Source organism: Nematostella vectensis, chromosome 10 (assembly GCF_932526225.1).
Source record: "Nematostella vectensis chromosome 10, jaNemVect1.1, whole genome shotgun sequence".
NCBI classification, from domain to species: domain Eukaryota; kingdom Metazoa; phylum Cnidaria; class Anthozoa; order Actiniaria; family Edwardsiidae; genus Nematostella; species Nematostella vectensis.
The window spans coordinates 5482867-5505202 of NC_064043.1; the positions used below are offsets into that span (position 1 = coordinate 5482867).

General features: G+C 42.3%; 1 protein-coding gene across 5 annotated transcripts in view; it reads right to left on the bottom strand.

Moving 5' to 3' along the window:
• LOC5521996 (dynein axonemal heavy chain 3-like) overlaps positions 1-22336 on the bottom strand; it is an 85438-nt gene that overhangs the window by 5965 nt on the left and 57137 nt on the right. For 4 of the 5 annotated variants that reach the window (XR_007314052.1, XM_048733820.1, XM_048733819.1 and 1 more), the window contains 32 exons: positions 22078-22146; positions 21140-21340; positions 18784-18939; positions 17898-18098; positions 17297-17430; positions 16737-16908; positions 16086-16172; positions 15611-15727; positions 14815-14952; positions 13415-13495; positions 12957-13061; positions 11664-11768; positions 10670-10743; positions 10295-10381; positions 9765-9936; positions 8851-8976; positions 8320-8497; positions 7726-7802; positions 7263-7349; positions 7028-7118; positions 6653-6765; positions 5984-6121; positions 5626-5723; positions 4088-4190; positions 3763-3822; positions 3025-3117; positions 2344-2442; positions 2182-2243; positions 1307-1367; positions 1141-1200; positions 587-679; positions 172-244 (listed from right to left, as the gene is read on the bottom strand). Coding sequence is in view for 4 of the 5 variants with exons in the window: in XM_048733820.1 (XP_048589777.1) it covers positions 172-244; positions 587-679; positions 1141-1200; positions 1307-1367; positions 2182-2243; positions 2344-2442; positions 3025-3117; positions 3763-3822; positions 4088-4190; positions 5626-5723; positions 5984-6121; positions 6653-6765; positions 7028-7118; positions 7263-7349; positions 7726-7802; positions 8320-8497; positions 8851-8976; positions 9765-9936; positions 10295-10381; positions 10670-10743; positions 11664-11768; positions 12957-13061; positions 13415-13495; positions 14815-14952; positions 15611-15727; positions 16086-16172; positions 16737-16908; positions 17297-17430; positions 17898-18098; positions 18784-18939; positions 21140-21340; positions 22078-22146 (3511 nt within the window). In the remaining variant the exon portion in view is untranslated. The remainder of the gene's footprint in view (positions 1-171; positions 245-586; positions 680-1140; positions 1201-1306; positions 1368-2181; positions 2244-2343; positions 2443-3024; positions 3118-3762; positions 3823-4087; positions 4191-5625; positions 5724-5983; positions 6122-6652; positions 6766-7027; positions 7119-7262; positions 7350-7725; positions 7803-8319; positions 8498-8850; positions 8977-9764; positions 9937-10294; positions 10382-10669; positions 10744-11663; positions 11769-12956; positions 13062-13414; positions 13496-14814; positions 14953-15610; positions 15728-16085; positions 16173-16736; positions 16909-17296; positions 17431-17897; positions 18099-18783; positions 18940-21139; positions 21341-22077; positions 22147-22336) is intronic. The other variant, XM_048733821.1, reaches the window with a different exon arrangement.

A 22336-nucleotide genomic window follows, 5' to 3' on the forward strand; every position in this document is an offset into this window, starting at 1 on the left:
TATATTGTGTGACATTTCAAAGAGGACTGAACTATCAAGAAAGATTGCGTGACATATAAGGACTGAGCTCTTAAGAAAGATTGCGTGACATATAAGGACTGACCCTTCAAAAAATATCGATAATGACTGAGCTCTCAAGAACGATTCCGTGACATATCGGTGAGTACTGACCTGTCAAGAAAGATTGCGTGAAATAGAACCCGGAAATCCAGAAGACGTTTGGCGGTCCATGATCAATCCAGCTCTGGGAAAAAAAAGCAGATGCCGAGATTTATCAGTAGAGGCCATAAGCAGCGACAACTGCGACAGCAAGGTAATGAGAGGAAAACTACCTGCTTAGCGCTCAAATATAAATTAACTCAAAGGATATCAACTAGACTCTATCGTTACATATATAAAACCGTAGGCTAGGATATTATTTCTATCTCGGGCCAGTCGGGCAAGTGCCTAGTGGCTTCACAATATAATAGTAATTATAGCAGTGTAAAACCTATTTAAAAAACGGTTGTATTTGGAGCTGTGAAAGGGCTCAAAGCGGGATGCCCTACAATCCTTGAAACGCTATACAATATCAAAGGGCATGTACCTTGAAGAAGGTGATCCGCGCAGCGAGATCCGTGACATAACTGCCCAGCGGTTTCAGCGAGGGATAGGACTTGGCCGCCCACATCGCGGGGACCTGGAAAGCAAACACCCAAAATATTACACACTTCACAAGCGACCTATATTGCCTCTAAATGACATACCTAAGCTATAGGCATACTCCCAAGACATCCTACAAGCGACCTTACTCGTCGATACTTGCCTCCAAGCGACCTTACTTGTCGATACTTGCCTCCAAGCGACCTTACTCGTCGATACTTGCCTACAAGCGACCTTACTCGTCGATACTTGCCTCCAAGCGACCTTACTTGTCGATACTTGCCTCCAAGCAACCTTACTCGTCGATACTTGCCTCCAAGCGATCTTACTTGTCGATACTTGCCTCCAAGCGATCTTTCTTGTCGATACTTGCCTCCAAGCAATCTTACTTGTCGATACTTGCCTCCAAGCGACCTTACTCGTCGATACTTGCCTCCAAGCGACCTTACGTGTCGATACTTGCCTCCAAGCGATCTACCCTGCCCCTAAATGGCCTACCTTGCCTACAAGCATACTCCCAAAAACATCCTCCAACTCTGATGACATGACAACCAAGCCCTGGCAAACACAAAGGTATGCATGAGAACAATATACATTGCATTACTTAACACAAAAGCGCAACATAACCCGTCAAAGGTGCTTGAAAAATAAGACTCAAACGTACCTTGATGGCTTTCTTGATGTCTTGAAGACTTGAGCGAACGACTCGAGTTAGACGGTTGAACCTGAGAGAGCGTACAGTTTCAGTCTCACTAGTGGTACTTTTATTATCTGGCCAACCTTTTTAGTGCGGCCATACCCTTACGGTCCTATATATTGGTCACATAGTAAATACATTCTATACCTCCTTTAAGCAGCCACCTTCATTAATCGATCACTAATCGAGGTTACTATATCCCAGCACCAAATATCTTATTCGTTACAGGAACCAAACACTCTTTGGCAAAAAGTGCCAAGAGAACAGGCTAATGCCAAGAACAGAAAATAGACTTGGGCGAGCATACAAACGCAAATTAGGCCATATTTTTAGTTTCATTACTTCTATCCATAACATTCATGATGACATCATCACCACTCACCTGATGACATTATCAATACCTTCCCGATGACATCATCACTACTTTCCCGATGACATCATCATTACTTTCCCGATGACATCATCACTACTTTCCCGATGACATCATCACTACTTTCCCGATGACATCATCACTACTTTCCCGTTGACATCATCACTACTTCAATGATGACATCATCACTACTTTCCCGATGACATCATCACTACTTTCCCGATGACATCATCACTACTTTCCCGATGACATCATCACTACTTCAATGATGACATCATCACTACTTTCCCGATGACATCATCACTACTTCCCTGATGACATCATCACTACTTTCCCGATGACATCATCACTACTTCAATGATGACATCATCACTACTTTCCTGATGACACCATCACTACTTTCCTGATGACATCATCACTACTTTCCTGGTGACATCATCACTACATTCCCGATGACATCATCAATACCTACCTGATGAGCTCTTGTAGGAGTACAGTGTTCATCGACTCCTCATATCTCACAGGGTACTTTTTCTAAAAAAAATGCACCAAATGATTCAACGGGTTATATTAGCAAAAGAGCGAAGATACAATAAAACATTGCACAAAATGATACGTCAAGTCAAGAACTAACCTGCACTTGCTCGGTATTGAAGTCTGATGGTATCTTAGACAAGATGTCTGCGGCCAGCTCTTCAATGACTTCCTGTGAAGACTTTCCCCCACTAGACGTCTAAGAAGAAAGTCAATTTGATTGGTTCAGTAAGATAAACACAAGACGAAGAAGACACAGTAAGTGTCCGTGGCGCTGTAGCGGAGCAAAAGCTGTGTTCACACAGGCACGGAAGACACAAAACAAGTGTTCGTGACCTTGTAGCGGAGCAAAAGCTGTGTTCACTGTCTGCGTCAGGGACGGTGAGTGCGTTGTAATGTTGAAAGACCAAGTAAGTGAGATTTGGTGTGTTCTTATAAGGTGACTGTCCGTGTTAGGGAGGTTTGGTGTTCTTGTAAGGTGACTGTCCGTGTTAGGAAGGTTTGGTGTGTTTTTATTAGGTGACTGTCCGTGCTAAGAAGGTTTGATGTGTTCTTATAAGGTGACTGTCCGTGTTTGGGAGGTTTGGTGTGTTCTTGTAAGGTGACTGTCCGTGTTAGGAAGGTTTGGTGCGTTCTTATAAGGTGACTGTCCGTGTAATGAAACTTAGTGTGTTCTAATGCTCGTTACGTCAGGTGACTGTCCGTGTTAGGGAGGTTGATCTTGTTGTGTTGTTTGTCAATGCGGAGTATCTGTCCGTGTTAAGTAGGTGGACACGTATACCTGTCTGGGTAAAGTAGATAAGATGCCGTCAAACAATTGTTGTGTCTCCCGCTGATTCTTTGTAATATCAGCATTTTCGTGAAGACCAAAAATCTGCAAAATGTAAAACGTCAGCATGAGCTGCAATAGATAAACAAAGCTAACAAAAAACAAAGCTGTAAATTTAATTAAAGAAATTGTATCTTGTTTTTCGGAGATATCTCGGTCGAAGTAACTCATTTATATCTCATTGATAACAGTGAATGAGATGGAATGAAACATAGTATAAAGCCATGAAAGAACGTGGTACAGAGTTTAGACACTGATGATGGTTCCACCGGCTAGAGCAGTTTCCTAATACAAACAACAAACAGTGCTTCTGTGCTCTCCGGTCTAAAATCTACATACAAGAGACTTGAACGAGAGGTTCGTAATCCCCCAAAAATGTCGCTAAGCCACTCCTAGGGGGGGCAAGCGACGCCTGCCTAAAAACGCACGCCAGAGAGGGGAGGGGGTTCTTTGCGAACAGACCGTCAATTGCAAACAACTTCATCCATATTCGATTGAAAGGCAGACGTTTCTTGCTTGATTAGCCAGGGAATGGACACTTTGTGTGTGTGTGTGTGTGTGTGTGGGGGGGGGGGGGGGTGTAAAAGGGCAGCAAGACTGGCATGATGTTGAGAACAAGATTCACACAGGTGCGTGTCTTTTCCCCTCATTGTCTAGCTAACTACATTTCTTGTCCAAGCCCGTACTGACCTCTGGGTGTGGAGTTAGAGGTAGGCCCCGGATGTACTCGAGGTACGAGTCGTAAGATCCCTGAAAACGGTCAACGAGCTAGTGTTTTAATATAATTACCGAAAGGGTCGAGCCTGTGTGACATGAATTATGCAACAGGAATAATGCGTTACTTAGGCAGTGCGTAGTACCCGTGTGAAATTATTGTGTGACACGAGCATTGCGTTACTCAGTGTGCTATCAGAGTACTTACGTGGCATGCATTGTTTGATACGAACATTGCGCTACCTCTAGTAGTGCAAAGTAGCTGCGTGACATGTATTGTGTGACACAAATATTGCGTTACCTCTCGTGGTGCGAAGTAGCTGCCACTTGGAGAGAACTTGTAGCCATCGTCGCTTATCACTTTTGGGCAATAGAATATTGACAGCAAACTCATGATCAACCGCCTAAGACAAAACAAAATCAATGCTCTAATAAAGTTACTTCCTTCCATATGAATTTCATAGTTAACAGCACTGGGTCCGCCTGATTTTTTCCACAGCGATCTGTCCCAAATGACGTTTCCATGGTTACCTGGCCCGGCCCGACTATGTATTTCCATAGTTGCCTTTCCCGGCCCGACTATGTTTTTTCTATGGTTACCTGTCCCGATCCGATTATGTGTTTCCATGGTTACCTGTCCTGGTCCGATTATGTGTTTTTGCGGTTACCGGTCCCGGTCCGATTATGTGTTTCCATGGTTACCTGTCCTGGCCCGATTATGTGTTTCCACGGTTACCGCTCCCGGTCCGATTATGTGTTTCCATGGCTACCTGTCCCGGCCCGATTATATTTTTCCATGGTTACCTGTCCTGGGGGTCGTTTCTCAAAAGTCCCGATAAACCCGGAAAGTCTCCCGGTAAGCCCCCGATAAACTTTACGGGTGTTTCTTAAAACGCCCGTTATTGTCGGGCCCGGAAAAAATCCCGGTAACTCGCCCGGTAACTTACGGGAGCTCAAGAGCTCCCGTTAAATTACCGGGAATTACTTTTAATGCGATAATTGATACCCAAAACGATGTTTTTCCTAAATATTTTCAGCTGAATTTATAGATCAACTATTCATCTAGAATTGGCCAAGTTGAACTATTTAATTTGGTGCTTTTTTTCGATTAAATCTCGCCATTTGTAAGCTGTGTCGAGTTGTAGTGAATTTTCATGACTTGAGGAAACCATATTACTGCCCGGAAAGAAGTGGGCCAATCACGGCTAACATTTAATTATGGGATTCCCTACCAGCCAATCAGGTTTCTTTTCTGTCAAATGATTTGACATTTAACTGTCACCGTGCGCCTAAAAAAATGTAAACAACTTTGCGAAGGTATTGGAAGTTTGCTACGAAATGAGACTTTATCTACTTGTTCTTTGTCTTTTTTTCGAAAAGTGCCGATGCCACAGCAGTGTTTGGGGTACCACTTGTCTACAGACATCGACAAATCTGCGATTTTTATTGATATTCAATAATTATTTAGCCAATCTATTCATTTACTCTGAAAATTATAATTTGCTTATCGGAAACCCGTAAACAACCGGGACGCTACCGCAAGCTTTAAGAAACGCTCTTCCTCGCCCGGAAAAGTATCCCGAAAACTCTCCCGGTACCCTAACGGGCCCGGATATTACCGCGAGTTTTGAGAAACGACCCCCTGGCCCGACTATGTGTTTCCGTGGTTACCTGTCCCGATGATTATGTGTTTCCATGGTTACTTGTCTCGGCCCAATTATGTGTTTCCGTGGTGACCTGTCCCGACCCGTAAATGTGTTTCCATGGTTACCTGTCCCGACCTTATTGTGTGTTTCCATGGTTACCTGTCCTGGCCCGATTATGTGTTTCCATAGTTACCTGTCCCGGTCGTCCGTAACGCGTCCGCCATAGTTACAATGTCCGGTCAGGTATGTGAGCGCATCCAGCGGCGTCTTCTCGTACTCGTTGATAAACATCTAGAGAGAAGACACTTTAAGGAATCATCAATGTAAGAACCAGGCAAAGTCCCATTGTCCTGCGGCAAAAAAGCTTTATCATAGCTTTCCCACACAGGATATTTTTTTTATCATGTGGCTATCTCGTTCCGAATGCATAGGCGTATTTCTTTTTAGCTAGAATATAACGCTTTGTTGTATTTAGCTTGCAGTTTTCCTTTAATATTTTTTTTTGCTTTCTAGAGTCCCAAATACTGGAATACATGGTAGTTAGTAACCACCTGTTGCTGTTTGACACTTATTCTAAGATCTGATTCGTTGAACTCGTAGGGGATGTTCCAGCCGAGGGGACCGAATTTACGACGTTCCTGGACAGACGCGTGAAAGAAACACAGACCAAACAGAAGCTTCTTCCAAACCTAGAAAAGAAATAGAACAAAAGGGTAGAGTACAAAACATAAAAAATACAAAATATTTATGTGATCACAAAGAAAAATCTGACTAGCCACACCAAGAACAACATACCGTACCAGATTTTAATTTCTAAAAATATGAACACGATGTTATGTTACTGGATTTTTGATATAATCATTTGACCGAATCTGTAGTTATACATTACAGGGGCAGCGTCATGGTACTGCGCATGTCTGGAGTCAGTGTTTATATAGGCTTTTAATTGTCTACAAACAGTCAAACTTTAAGCTGTCAATGCCTTGTTAAAATAATATGCAACATTTTATTGAAAACTATGTTTGTTTACAGTCTGCGGTCATTTCCTTTGAAAGAGTCAATAATAGAATTTGACTGAAATTCATTGTGTCCGGGCCGGGAGCTATTGCAAAGCTTTTACCATGAGACTGCCCCTTAAAATTTCTCTTACTGACTATGGTGATTATTATAAACTCATCCACTGCTCATGGATGAGTTTATAAACGTGCAACAAGGTTTACTTTAGGTTTGTTGCATCCATTAAAGAAGCTTGGGTCCGATATGGGGTCGCTGTGGTATGAGCGCAGGAGGTTAGCTCTCAGTCCCTTTGGAGGCTCATTCGTCATCTTCACACCTGCAAGAGAGCGTGAAGCGTTACAGTCAAGGGTGGCCCTAGGTTGTGCGTGACACTCATGCGTGACATTTTGACAAAGCATCGAATGCATCAGATAAGAAATTTGCATTTTAAACTACCCAACAATTCAGAACAACCCATTTTTTTAACCCATCAGATTAGCAATATTCATTTAAAAGAATCTTACAATTCAAAACAACAAAACAATGCCTAAGGTTCGCTAAAGCTTACAGTAAGTGAAACTTACTAGACCTAGACCTACCGTTTTGTAGAATAGAAACTGGGAACCTGTCTGTGGGATAGCTTGTCAGCCAAAGGCGAAACTTTTTATGCGTCCTTTCAGGGATGATAACCTGGGAAACGATTGAGATAAAACCAATGAAATTTTGTCTGTCTGTCTGTCTGTCTGTTCAGATTTTAAATCTTATAAACTGAGAAATTGATTATCGACATTTTGTCTGTCTGTTTGTTTGATCTTCTATCAATAATTATTTTACCTCTTCACAGACTTTCTCCAGCACAGGGAGCCAGGAGATGGCGAGATGACAATTTTGTAACACGACCCAGTCTCCGTCCACCAGCGCCTGAATACATAAACGACACAACGCTTAACACGAGACGGGTTATATAAAACATAACACGTGACAAAAGATAAGAGGCTACAAAACCTCCGTTTGCCTTAATCATCGATGGCACGAAACTATCATAGGATAATATCTATAAACTATCATAGGATAATATCTATAAACTATCATAGGATAATATCTATAAACTATCATAGGATAATATCTATAAACTATCATAGGATAATATCTATAAACTATCATAGGATAATATCTATAAACTATCATAGGATAATATATATAAACTATCATAGGATAATATCTATAAACTATCATAGGATAATATCTATAAACTATCATAGGAAACTTTTTTCAATAAGGTCGTTGTGAGACTTACGTTAGCGATAAGTTTTCCGGCGACAGGACCCTGCCCTTGTCCGAGCGATACTGTCTGCACGTGCGACCTCCCCATACCTTGAAAACAGAACATAACTATCATCAAGGTTAAGGTATCTTCTCCTAAGTCGAAACATCAAAGGTAACCCAAGCACTCGGTTTGTATTCTACATTCTACTACGCAAGAGAATTTGTGTGAAAAAAAAAAGAAAATAAAAGAAAACAGATTTCTAGTGGACTCACTTTATTCTTGTCTCTTGGGATCTCTCCTGGGTACTATGGGGCCATAGAGTACACAAGACGAGTATTGTGCATGGAACGAGTGAGTAAAACGAGTGAGTAAAATGGCCCCATAGTACTCAGGAGAGATCCCAAGAGACAAGAATAAAGTGAGTCCACTATGAAATCTGATTTTTTAATTTTTCTTTTTATTTTATACAAATTCTCTTGCGTACTAGAATGTAGAATACAAACCGAGTGCTTGGGTTACCTGTGGAAACTCAATATTCTTTTATTTGGGTTGGAAGGCTTTTTCCGAACCCCCCCTCTCCTCCCCGTATTATTTATGCCATCACCATACCCCCCCCCCCCGTACCTGTGTCCTCGGCGAATTTCAGGAGGCTGGCCATGGGATCAGCGCCCGGAGACAATACAAAGATAAGCGGTACACAGCAGTCGGAGTCCTCGTAACACTTGGCGAGGTCAAGGGTGGGCGGCTCGATATACTTGCCCTCCATATGGAACACGATGTAGTCCTGGACTGCTTCAGTCACCTGGGATGATATGAGCGGATTTAATTAATTTACCCATGTACCACCCTACTCCGCGCAAGCTTTGTGTTTCAAAATGTTGATAATTGGAAAACATAATCAATTAAAAACACGACGTTGTCACCTGGAATCACCTGGAGGTGACTGGATTTAACTAAGTTGCTCATGCACCGCCCTACACCATCCAAACTATGTATCACAAAACAATAGAGTTTATGACTGCGTAATGGATATAATCCGGCTGTTCATGCAGAAATAATGAGACGAGTGCTTTTCAATCACAACCATAGGCGACGCCACTATCCTCAAACGTTATCCTCCCCGTCGTCTAAAATAAAGCAACTGACACGTTGTACCTTGTCGGGCCTCAAGCAGCGCAGGACGATCAGGTGCTCCAGGCGGTTCAGGTCATCATTCCAAGGCTCAGGCAGCGGCTCGGACTGGGGGCTGGGAGTGTCGTAAAACGCCTTCCACGTTTCCAACTATAAAGACAATTTGTCATAATCAAAATGTTATAATAGTGGGACCCGCGCTACCGTGGCTTTTAAGACACATCGGGCCATTCGCCAGCAAGGTATACTGTTTTCGATTGCACGAATTTTATAACCAGGAATCTGTCGTGCTCTGATGTACACCAAAGGATTTCCTTGCAATGCTGGTTACCTAGTGATGCCAATCAGATAGCTCCTTATCGCATCCTTATTGGCTTACTTCACAAAAATGTCAAGGTGGCCACGGTAGCGTGTGTCGTATCAGATAGACCGTTTCTCGCATCCTTATTGGCTTAGTTCACAAAACTTTCAAGGTGGCCACGGTAACGCGCGTCGTATCAGATAGCACCTTTATCGCATCCTTATTGGCTTATTTCACATAACTGTAAAGGTGGCCACGGTCACGCGCTTCGCACAAACTTATGTACACTAAGCACAGGAAACCCGCTTGGGAGCGAGTAAAACACCTCTTGCTGTTTATTCAGGCAACACAAGTAAACGCCAATTGACGGTCAATAAAAGAAACACTCAATTATTGGCATGCACCGGCAACCATTTTCGAAAAATCCATTTAGAATTTTGCAAATTTTGGCGTTCTTTGATGGCATTGGACATTCAAAAGAAAAGATTAGCTTTCTTCTGCGGGAATGTTTATATCTTCAAGACAAGCCGAGAATTCAAGTGTGGTTACTAATTCTTTCAGCGCTCGCGCCTTTTCTAATTTGCCTGTCTAATAATTTGGAGAATAACCAAGCGATGTTTTACACGATTGTACTAACATTCTCCGAGAAGTGCTTCATGAGCCCACTGAAGGCAGGGAGGTCTGAGCAGCGGACTAGCTCCGCCCATGACTTGTCTGTCAGCCAATCAGCGGCTGGATTAGGGAATTTGCATTCTAAGGCCACGCCCCCCGTCAAAAGAAACCGCCACTCCTGCTCGTTGATCTTGCCGCTGGAAAAGAAAAGCAGCGGGTTTATTTAATCGAGTAAATGTCCCTGAACTCCATTAGACTATTGTACTTTCTCCTAAAAAAGGGAATGTCTACCCGACCTTGAAGAATACCAATCACCTACTCATTTGTTTTTGTTAATATTTGAGAACAACTTGCAAAAGAACTTTAAAAAAGCCATTTAAATTTGATGGAGTATCTGAAAAGTATTGGATTTAATAAGCTAAAGAAAGTGGATGCTTTGCGTGATAACTAATAGTTCACGAGCAGCATAAAGATTGTTGTTGCTATGAAGGTAGATTCATGTTAGACTTTTTTTGATTTCCCATTGACGAGAATGATGGCGTGGATTAGACCTACATTCCCTGCTGGATTCCAATGCAGAGAAGAAACGAAAAGAGGAGCTTGTCTTTCTCGAACAGCGATCTGCACACGTTCACGTACACGCTAGTAACAAAAACAAGAAACATAAATAGACAACTGCTAAAACCTTCACTATCACCATCATAAGTGGTAGCATCTTCATCATCATTACCATCATCACTAATTACATCGTTATTATCATCACAACCAATGACATTATTATCACCATCATCCTCAAGATAATCATCATCGCAAAATGCATCATCATCATTATTCAACATTACTACAATACTCATCATCGTAATCATCAATGCCAACCATTATCATCTCAACACTCAGCCAGAAGCAACATAATGCTATATTATACTGCACCTGTAAGAGAAGTGGTCGTTTAAGTTTCGAATTCTTCTGTTAAGGTCCGGTGACCGCTCGCTATTGTTTATCGACTGAAGAGAAATATATCATACATCAGCTTTTATATTTAATGACTTAAATTTTCGTTCCAATGTTCCTGAATGCATATATTTGACTCTTTCCGTGGGATATTGGGAGAATTTAAAAGAACCAAAAGCTATATACTGCTAATATGATACACCGTAATTGAACACGCCGTAAGAAGTAGGGAGACTCCATGATATAACACATCGTCAGGGGCCTGGACAATTCAAATCTAGATGCTGCTAATACGAAACACACGGTCAGGGTTGGGACAATTGAAAAACAATCTACAATGCTGAACAAAACTGTTGTCGCCTTTTTTGATTTTTCACTGCATAGGGGGTTCAATGTTACTCACTCCTCCTGCGCGCTTCTCCCCTCCCCCCCCCCCCCCCCAGTACAATGTTGCTCAATTTGGGCACTGTAGATACTAATGCTAATATTATTACACGGTCTGTAACACCTTATGAGGAGTTTTTTAGGAGAATTCGAGTGCTTACCTGGAGGTACCGTGTATAACACCTTATGAGTTAGGAGAATTCGAGTGCTTACCTGGAGGTACCGTGTATAACACCTTATGAGGAGTTAGGAGAATTCGAGTGCTTACCTGAGGTTACCGTGTATAACACCTTATGAGTTAGGAGAATTCGAGTGCTTACCTGGAGGTACCGTGTATAACACCTTATGAGTTAGGAGAATTCGAGTGCTTACCTGGAGGTACCGTGTATAACACCTTATGAGTTAGGAGAATTCGAGTGCTTACCTGGAGGTACCGTGTATAACACCTTATGAGGAGTTAGGAGAATTCGAGTGCTTACCTGGAGGTACCGTGTATAACACCTTATGAGGAGTTAGGAGAATTCGAGTGCTTACCTGGAGGTACCGTGTATAACACCTTATGAGGAGTTTGGAGAATTCGGGTGCTTACCTGGAGGTAGAGGTTCATGAACCATGTTAGCGAGTACTGGTACATCGGCTCTATGTTTGCCAGGGACGAGATGGTAAAGAACAATATGGACGAGTGCTTGGCGACCTGAAAATACGTTTACGATTGGCCTATACAGTCACTACGAGACGCGATATCGGCAATACTATTAGGAGAACTAGCGACCTAAGAATTCGTGCATGTGTGAGCTAATAAAATCACTACGAGACGCAATATCTGCAATACTATTAGGAGAACTAGCGACCTAAGAATTCGTGCATGTGTGAGCTAATAAAATCACTACGAAAGGCAATATCGGCAATACTATTAGGAGAGCTAGCGACCTATGAATTCGTGCATGTGTGAGCTAATAAAATCACTACGAAAGGCAATATCGGCAATACTATTAGGAGAGCTAGCGACCTAAGAATTCGTGCATGTGTGAGCTAATAAAATCACTACGAGACGCAATATCGGCAAAACTATTAGGAGAACTAGCGACCTAAGAATTCGTGCATGTGTGAGCTAATAAAATCACTACGACACGCAATATCGGCAATACTATTAGGAGAACTAGCGACCTAAGAATTCGTGCATGTGTGAGCTAATAAAATTACTACGACACGCAATATCGGCAATACTATTAAGAGAACTAGCGACCTAAGAATTCGTGCATGTGTGAGCTAATAAAATCACTACGAAAGGCAATATCGGCAATACTATTAGGAGAACTAGCGACCTAAGAATTCGTGCATGTGTGAGCTAATAAAATCACTACGACACGCAATATCGGCAAAACTATTAGGAGAACTAGCGACCTAAGAATTCGTGCATGTGTGAGCTAATAAAATCACTACGACACGCAATATCGGCAATACTATTAGGAGAACTAGCGACCTAAGAATTCGTGCATGTGTGAGCTAATAAAATTACTACGACACGCAATATCGGCAATACTATTAAGAGAACTAGCGACCTAAGAATTCGTGCATGTGTGAGCTAATAAAATCACTACGAAAGGCAATATCGGCAATACTATTAGGAGAACTAGCGACCTAAGAATTCGTGCATGTGTGAGCTAATAAAATCACTACGACACGCAATATCGGCAATACTATTAGGAGAACAAGCGACCTAAGAATTCGTGCATGTGTGAGCTAATAAAATCACTACGACACGCAATATCGGCAATACTATTAGGAGAGCTAGCGACCTAAGAATTCGTGCATGTGTGAGCTAATAAAATCACTACGAGACGCAATATCGGCAATACTAATAGGAGTGCTCGTTACACACCGGTTTGTATCCCCCGCGCGTCTCGTCGATTTCTTTTTCTGTTTTCGTTGCGATTTCTTGCTTCTCAGAGATTTCTCCCGACAGTTTCTTACTTGAAGACAGAATCTAGACATAAAACAGGTTTAGCGATAGGTTTGGTGAACTTTACATTTTATGCTTACACATATTGTTACACATTGGCAATATAAAACTATATTGCAAGAAGTTTTTCTTGTTATGAAACAGTACATAGTAGCCGGATAATCAAGAGGCCACGCTTCTAGTCAACGTAGACGTGGTTGTTTCTTCAAGTGATAATCAAGGAAGAAGTGGTTTTTACCTCAATTGCTACTCAAGGCTGGTAGGATTATCAACTTTTCAACATGTGTTTTGTACCTCAATGACAGTTTAATAAAGATAAAACTCTGGACTCAAGATATTTGGATCATAGCCTTATTCAAGGTGGATTAGATTCTCACCTCAATCGCAGTTTCATCCTCAAGGATGTTCCCCTCACTCGTAGATAACACTTCGAGGATCTTGTCTTCGATTTCCTTTAACTTGAATAAACATATGGTATACGATAAGCTACTCGCTAGGTAGTTTTATCACCGTAATGACCCTATTAGCTGTTAGACACCTCATCTTACCCCATAATACCACACCCAAACACTGATAACCTAAACGCTGATGTCCTAACAGCCCAAACCTTCTGGGGCGACTCAACCAACCAGCCTCACTGAAGTTAAGGTAATTCCCTTAAATTACACTGCGCACCCCTTCTGCGCATAGTGGCGCGCGCTGTTTGTTCGAATTTTCCGGTATAAGTGCGCGCGCGCCACAGTTGTACAAGAAAACAAAGCAAAAGGCGCGCGTTTTTTACTTAAAAAACCTTTGACAGAAAAACTAAGTCGGTTACCCCCATTTTTTATTTGCTCAAATAGTTAAATATATACGGAAAAATGATATACTGAAAGAAGAAAAAAGGTTGGCTTGTAGAAGTTCGTTTATGTTCTCTTAAATGCCGTAAAAATACTTCAAAATGGCGCTTTTTACCGTATAAATAGTGGCGAAAACAGTGTCGTTTAGTGCGATCTCTTAAAATGTTAATTGTTTTAAACGTTTGCTACTACGGGTTATTGTTTAGGAGATCGGATATTGGCAGCTCGACAAACAAAACTTAATTTTCGAAAGACTATAGGCACCACTTTTGAAAAAATTAGAGTTGTGATTTTCCTCGCACGATCAGTAAAAACGCGTCAAAAGTATGCCTCTCTGTTGTGAAAACGAGTTCGGTTACCCCCATTTTTTTAAGGCCCTTAACTCCAATATTGGTTTTTCCAAGTTTAAAAAAATATGGGTTGTAGAACTATTTCAAGGGAATTACCTTAATAGTATACGAACACCCTAAATGCGTTACCATTATACCCGTGCCCTTCATATCTAGGGCCACACCCATTTAACCTGTGTCTTGTTCTAGGCACCTTCCATGCGACAAACACTCATTTTCTCAGTATGTGAACACCTCAATGTGGTACATTACCCCCTCACCCCTATGACCACGCCCATATTACCCCAGGGTTCCCAGAATTTTTGCCTTTCTAATTTTTTGGGGGATTCGTAATGACCTTTTCAAGAACTATTTTTAAATAATGACCCCCTAAAAAAAATACCTTCATTCGTAAATGTCTAATCCGAAGGCAACTAAGACTTCAAAATACACTCAATATTTCATAAGCGTATCTTTCAGAGGATATTCTCCATAACATTTAATGACTTTGGTGGGTCTTTATTAAAATTAAAGTTTACAGGCCTGGAAAAGGACACATCTAAACTCCATGACTTTCCAGGATTTGAAGGACCCATGGGAGCACCGTACCTGTTTCTTGTTCTGCGCACTCTCTAGGATGAGCGCATTCTTCTTTTCCTCGAGCTCCGGTTTCTCTTTCGCGGCCACGATACCCAGCAGTTGATCTTCTAGACCGAGAGGCGTGATCATGAAGTTGAGCAGCGTGACCTGAAACAACAAATCGTTAAGACTAGATAGCCCACTTAAATATCACATCATTTTTAATATAGAATCAGTGTATTATTTTATGTTTCCACAATAAAATGAAAATGGTTTAAATTTCAAAGCGATTAAAGCAGGTTTATTTCCCGACTGAATTTCAATCCTCATTTGCAAAGATTTTATATCGGCATTAAAAGATATGTCACACAATTTTAACGTTACGCTCTGCTTTGAGCAAGCGTGATCAAGAGTGTCGAGGCAAAAAACGGATAGGTCCCCGGGTCCATATACACTCGAATGAAGATTCTATCAATCTTTAACTTCTAGGTATTCGTTCGTTATTCTGTTACCAGCATAATAGTACTAAGAACAACAAATGTTCGAGTCGAATAAAATAACAAGACGTCCTCCAAATTGTCAGCGCGTTCGCTAGGAATGGCGAACAAGCAGAAAGCTCTGAACAGGGGTATATTCACAGTGTTTCGAGAAACAGTAATTCCATTTGGACGCCATTTCGGCTTTTGTTGGGTACACAAAAGATACAAGCGACAAACAAGCGACAAATCTAGAGGAAGAGCGTTTTTTTTATGACAAATTCCTTTCTGTTTAGGGATAAAAGGAAAATTTTAGGCAGATTTTAGGATATAACATTTATGTAACTAACCTTTATGGAGACTTCCGGTAGGTAGTGTGGATTGCGCAGGCGCGTAGTTATATAGAACCGGAAGTCCTTGCTAAACTCAACCAAGTGATCACCCAGACGGAGATACTCTATGCCTCCCTAGGAACGGAAAAAGAGAAATGTTAGCGTAAGAAACAAACAAACAACCACACAAACAAACAAAAAAGGTATCTTTTGCAGATGAAAGAAAAACATACGTACTAATATTTGTTTCCTTCCCTCTTTTTTTATGAGCACCTCTGTTTAATAAACCCTGCATATATTGGCCGGGATTGTGCAGAAATCGACCATGTATGTAAAAAAAACCTCATAATAACGACCATCGACCTGTCTGAAGATTTGTTAGAGGGATGACCTGTATGCAACAATCCCTCACTATAACGACCACCAACCTGTCTGAAGGTCTGTTAGAGGGATGACCTGTATGCAACAATCCCTCACTATAACGACCACCAACCTGTCTGAAAGTCTGTTTCAGGAGCAGAGGCTCAAGCAGCGGGTCGAGTTCTTCGCCAACATTCTCAAGCAAGACGGGCGTGCCGAACTGAAATTATGGAAAAAAAGGCATTAGCTCCGTCTTCTTTTGACCATCTTCTCTTCCCCGCCGGCAGTTTTCCTCTTCCCTTCCCCGCATCCGTTCCATCGGTTATCCTCTTTGCTCCGCTTTCTCCTTTCATCAGCTTTCCTTTCCTTTCCCTCAACTCCTCTTCTTTTATTTGTCTATTAATTTCACATTTTCTACTCTAATTTTTCTATTCCTCTTTTCGAGCGTGTGCACATAGTTAGCGCCTGACAGCCTTTTCTCCCTCTCCTCCCCACCCTCCCCTCCCCTCTTGTCCCCGCCATACCTGTATGCTATTTTCGAGAGTGCACACATAGTTAGGTTCTGACAGCACTCTCTCCCAACCCTCTCCTTCCCTCTTGTCCCCGCCTACCTGTATGCTATTTTCGAGCGTGTGCACATAGTTAGCGTCCGACAGCACTCCTCCCCACCCTCCCCTCCCATCTTGTCCCGCCATACCTGTATGCTATTTTCGAGAGTGCGCACATAGTTAGGTTCTGACAGCACTCTCTCCCAACTCTCTCCTCCCCTCTTGTCCCCGCCTACCTGTATGCTATTTTCGAGAGTGCGCACATAGTTAGCGTCCGACAGCTTGATGACCTGAAGCTTGTTGGGCCTCTCCATGTTCTTCACCCACTTGTTGGCCTGGCCTTGAGGGTCGATCATCAACGGCCAGCGTTGAGAGTTCGACACAACGATCGCATTATCGATGGAAAAACTACACAAAGAAAAGGAGGAACTCGATACTGTTGCCTGTTTGCCACTGAACAACGAATTCTTGGATTATTGGCATATTTTACAATGCAGAATAAGACAACTATCTAAAAATTTGATTCTCTCCCTAAATAATCAATTCAACGATAAGAATGCTTCGAAAAGTTGATATATTTGGTTGATTTTTATTGTTTGTGCGTTTATATCTCTATGGGAATTATGTGTCAATTTTGTCAAAAAAAATTATTCAAACATTAATTAATGCAGGGCCAATTCTAGCCTGAAGACGGGAGGCACTTTTGACTGAAGAAGAGGTTCGGGAGGGAGGGGGTGGGGGTGAAAAAGAGTGGGTAGGTTGCGCGCAGCTCGGAAAAAAATATGAATATGCTCACTTGTCCACAGGTAGCCCGGCAATATGCCAGGATCTTGTTACCACAGGGTCCCCGAGTGTGGCAGCGAGCGAGAAGACGTCAGATACCGGAATGTTCTTCTCCCGACAAAGGCTCCACCACTCCTTGATGCATTCCTAAGCGCATGCGCAAAATCACGTGGTTAGAGTAAGACCAAAAGCTCTGTACATACTGGATATCATAGCATACTTGCACAATACCTAAAAGGGCAGTAGTCAGTCAAACGTTTATTATTTTTTTCATATAAAATTGAAAGACAAGGAAATGCCGGAGAGTATGCAGAGAAAAACGCTGGGTTGGGTTCAGAGTTGTAATTCACTTGCCACGGATCGATAAGTTCAAAACGGTATACTTAGCTCTGTTAATTGGTCACTAGATCCATCTAGACACATTTTTCTAGACAAATTCACATAAAATAATCCATCTTTTTATTTACTAATGAAGGTGTCCCCCGGACCCGAACTCATTTCGTCACATTAGCGAGGTGGGGTCCGGACCCCTTGGTCCCCCTGTGGACAGGCGCCTGAAATATTGGCGAACTGCATCACAGCAACTCAAGTTTTCTTTAGTGTTTCAGTCTTACCTGCCTGAACTCGACAGTAAATGGCCCGAGGTACGCCACAATGCCTCCAGATAGCAGCACATCGCCCACGATGTTGATGTAAGTAGATTCCAACTCCTTGGCTACCTGGGTCCAGCGTGTCCGCTCTCCCCCAAGTCCACTCAGCAGCTTCTCGGCGCGCAAGAGCTTCTTGGAGCACATTGTGATGTTCCGCTCCAGCTCCTGTAATACACCAAAACCGCGTTTAATAGCGTTTAAAGAAAGCCAATCACATCGTGCTCCCGCATAATACCAAATCACTAAAAGCATCCATTTCCATCGGCTAATTCAACCAAGTGACTGAGATACTTTCAATAAAATATCGTTAATAGGGTATTGAACTTCAATCGAGGGTGGTTATTTTGAAGTTTCATTAAATAAAATGATGAATTTTCAACTGCAAATAAAAATAAAGGAGTGGTTGATCGATATTCTTTAAGTCTGTTTGCAGGCGTTTGATGTTCTTTTATCGGAGAAAGCCTTTCGCGTAATTTTAAATCCTGGCAGTCGCCTATTGGATTGAGCATGCGAGAGAGAAGGAGTAAAGGAGGGGTCTGTTACAGCAACAGCCGGGAACTTACAGCATCAACAACAAAACAAGCAGTAGTGTAGTGACAATGATAATTTCGGAAACAAGAAAAAAAAAACTTTTTAGCAGAGATTATGTATAATACTCTGTCACCAGATCGCTCGTAAAAAAATTGTCTTAAAAAATCTTAAGGGCAAGGTACATAATATGTATGTTGTATATACAAGCCAGCTATGTTGTCCTATTTAACAGTTTAAACATCATGAATAAATAAAATAAAACAAAATAAAATAAACAAACAAATAAATAAATAATTTGGGCCTGGCATGCCCCACTGACCTGTTTCTTGCCGATCTTTGCCTTGTAGTCATCGTTAAGGTTGTCAAGTTTATCGACGACTTTCTTGAGCTCGCCTCGCTTTTCGTTCAGATGCGCCATCTGGTCTGCTAGCGTAGCCTCCGCTTCCTCTAGACGCTTGCGCTTCGGCGCTACGAGCTGACGGGAAAACAGTTAAAACGCCGTGTGAAGGCCGTGTGAAAGAAGGCGCCGTTTGCTGACAGCCGACGACAATCCAAAGTAAACAAAAAGGTACCTTGCCAACTTTATTGCTTGAAAAATCCTTTGACGTCGACAAAATATATGTTTATGTTTATGTTTATTGGCTTTGTCACACAAAAATACTACGGTTTACAATAGGAAATAAACAAAATAAAGAAAATAAGAAACAATGTGACGGGAGAAGAAAACAGGGCGTAAGCCCCAATTGAAATTCTTTCCCAACAAATTACAAACAATAAAAATTCTAAAACGAAAATATAAATTGAATTACATAAATTTAAGCTCTATGAAATTATGGAGGTTGGTAAAAAGCAAGTTTCTCTAAATAGTGAGTTGTCAGCTGATATCTGAAAGACGAAAGCGTAGTGCAAGATTTCATAAGTGAAGGAAGACTATTCCAAAGTTTGACAGTTCTAGGGAAATACGAATTCCTGTAATAATTTTGGTTGTGAGTGGAAAAAAGGCGGTAATTGTTAGGATGGTAATTTCGAGTATTGTATCGGGACGTGGCTGGAGAGAGAAGGCTAGCTAAACTAATGCTCACGTCACCATTTTTTATTTTAAATAACAGAACTAGATCGGTTATGTCTCTTCGATATTCTAATGGGAGGAGCTTAAGAGTTTTCAGCCTTTCTGTGTATGAAACATCAATATATACAACCGACATCCAAATTCATTAACCGACAATTGACGAACCTTATCTTAGACCACAGTGGCAACGCTATCGTATACCTTTAGTTACCGTGGTAACCCTATCGTAGACCTCTAGTTACCTTGGCAACCCTAACGTTGACATCTAGTTACCTTGGAAACCCTATCGTAGACCTCTAGTTACCTTGGCAACCCTATCGTAGACCTCTAGTTACCTTGGCAACCCTATCGTAGACCTCTCGTTACCTTGGAAACCCTATCGTAGACCTCTCGTTACCTTGGAAACCCTATCGTAGACCTCTCGTTACCTTGGAAACCCTATCGTAGATCTCTAGTTACCTTGGCAACCCTATCGTAGACCTCTAGTTACCTTGGCAACCCTATCGTAGACCTCTAGTTACCTTGGCAACCCTACCGTAGATCTCTAGTTACCTTGGCAACCCTATCGTAGACCTCTAGTTACCTTGGCAACCCTACCGTAGACCTCTAGTTAACTTGGCAACCCTACCGTAGACCTCTAGTTACCTTGGCAACCCTACCGTAGATCTCTAGTTACCTTGGCAACCCTATCGTAGACCTCTAGTTACCTTGGCAACCCTATCGTAGACCTCTAGTTACCTTGGCAACCCTATCGTAGACCTCTAGTTACCTTGGCAACCCTATCGTAGACCTCTCGTTACCTTGGAAACCCTATCGTAGACCTCTCGTTACCTTGGCAACCCTATCGTAGACCTCTAGTTACCTTGGCAACCCTATCGTAGACCTCTAGTTACCTTGGCAACCCTATCGTAGACCTCTCGTTACCTTGGCAACCCCATCGTAGACCTCTAGTTACCTTGGCAACCCTATCGTAGACCTCTAGTTACCTTGGCAACCCTATCGTAGACCTCTAGTTACCTTGGCAACCCTATCGTAGACCTCTAGTTACCTTGGCAACCCTATCGTAGACCTCTAGTTACCTTGGCAACCCTATCGTAGACCTCTAGTTACCTTGGCAACCCTATCGTAGACCTCTAGTTACCTTGGCAACCCTATCGTAGACCTCTAGTTACCTTGGCAACCCTATCGTAGACCTCTAGTTACCTTGGCAACCCTATCGTAGACCTCTAGTTACCTTGGCAACCCTATCGTAGACCTCTAGTTACCTTGGCAACCCTATCGTAGACCTCTAGTTACCTTGGCAACCCTATCGTAGACCTCTAGTTACCTTGGCAACCCTATCGTAGACCTCTAGTTACCTTGGCAACCCTATCGTAGACCTCTAGTTACCTTGGCAACCCTATCGTAGACCTCTAGTTACCTTGGCAACCCTATCGTAGACCTCTCGTTACCTTGGCAACCCTATCGTAGACCTCTCGTTACCTTGGAAACCCTATCGTAGACCTCTCGTTACCTTGGCAACCCTATCGTAGACCTCTAGTTACCTTAGCAACCCTATCGTAGACCTCTAGTTACCTTAGCAACCCTAACGTAGACCTCTAGTTACCTTAGCAACCCTATCGTAGACCTCTATTGCTCGGACCCAGCTGCACAAGCCCTCGCATGCTGACGAGACATTCTTGATGAGCGAGGGATGGAAGTCAGGGTTGCTTATGTACTTCTCTCGGATCTTGCGAATGTAAGCAGCGGGGATGTTGTCTTTGTCATACACCTTCAGACCCTCAAGGAACTTCATGTCGCTAAGAAGCTAAAACAGAGATATGGTAAGCGGATGTAAGCAGCGGGGATGTTGTCTCTGTCATACACCTTCAGACCCTCAAGGAACTTCATGTCGCTAAGAAGCTAAAACATAGATATGGTAAGCGGATGTAAGCAGCGGGGATGTTGTCTTTGTCATACACCTTCAGACCCTCAAGGAACTTCATGTCGCTAAGAAGCTAAAACAGAGATATGGTAAGCGGATGTAAGCAGCGGGGATGTTTTGTTTGTCATACACCTTCAGACCCTCAAGGAACTTCATGTCGTTAAGCAGCTAAAACAGAGATATGGTAAGCGGATGTAAGCAGCGTGGATGTTGTCTTTGTCATACACCTTCAGACCCTCAAGGAACTTCATGTCGCTAAGAAGCTTAAACAGAGATATGGTAAGCGGATGTAAGCACTGGGGATGTAGTTCTTATAATAAACCTTTTGTCACTAACAAGCCCAAACAGAGATATGGTAGGTGGATAAGTTCTAGCAGAAACTTATAAGCGTGTTTAGAAGTTTCTGGTTTTAGTTTATGCCTCAATTTTTTTTTGAATGAACAAAAATGTCATAGCAGTTAGCATGGTGCAAAAAATCCTCTTTCCCAGACGAGCTTAAGGTACTCCTGGCATAACGAACTCCGAGCAAGGCATTCATCGTGTCATTCGAGCCAATTATTCAATATCGTTCAACTATATGACAGCAACCATTTTAAAGATTAAAATGTTTTGTCTTTTACCTTCTTTGAGGAAGCCCAATAGTCTTCGATCTGCTTGCCATCCACGTTCTTTTTCTCTGCTTTTACCCCCTGAAAACAAACTCCGCGTTACTCGACTACGATCCAACCTGCTGGCAATAGCAGGGGGGGTCTTCATGGGCTTGACCATAGTAATGCCCCCCCTGACCTACCTGAGAATACTGCTTCCATCCTGGCAATAGCAGGGGGTTCCTCATGAACTTGACAATAACATTGCCCCCCACCCCTACCCCTCACCTAC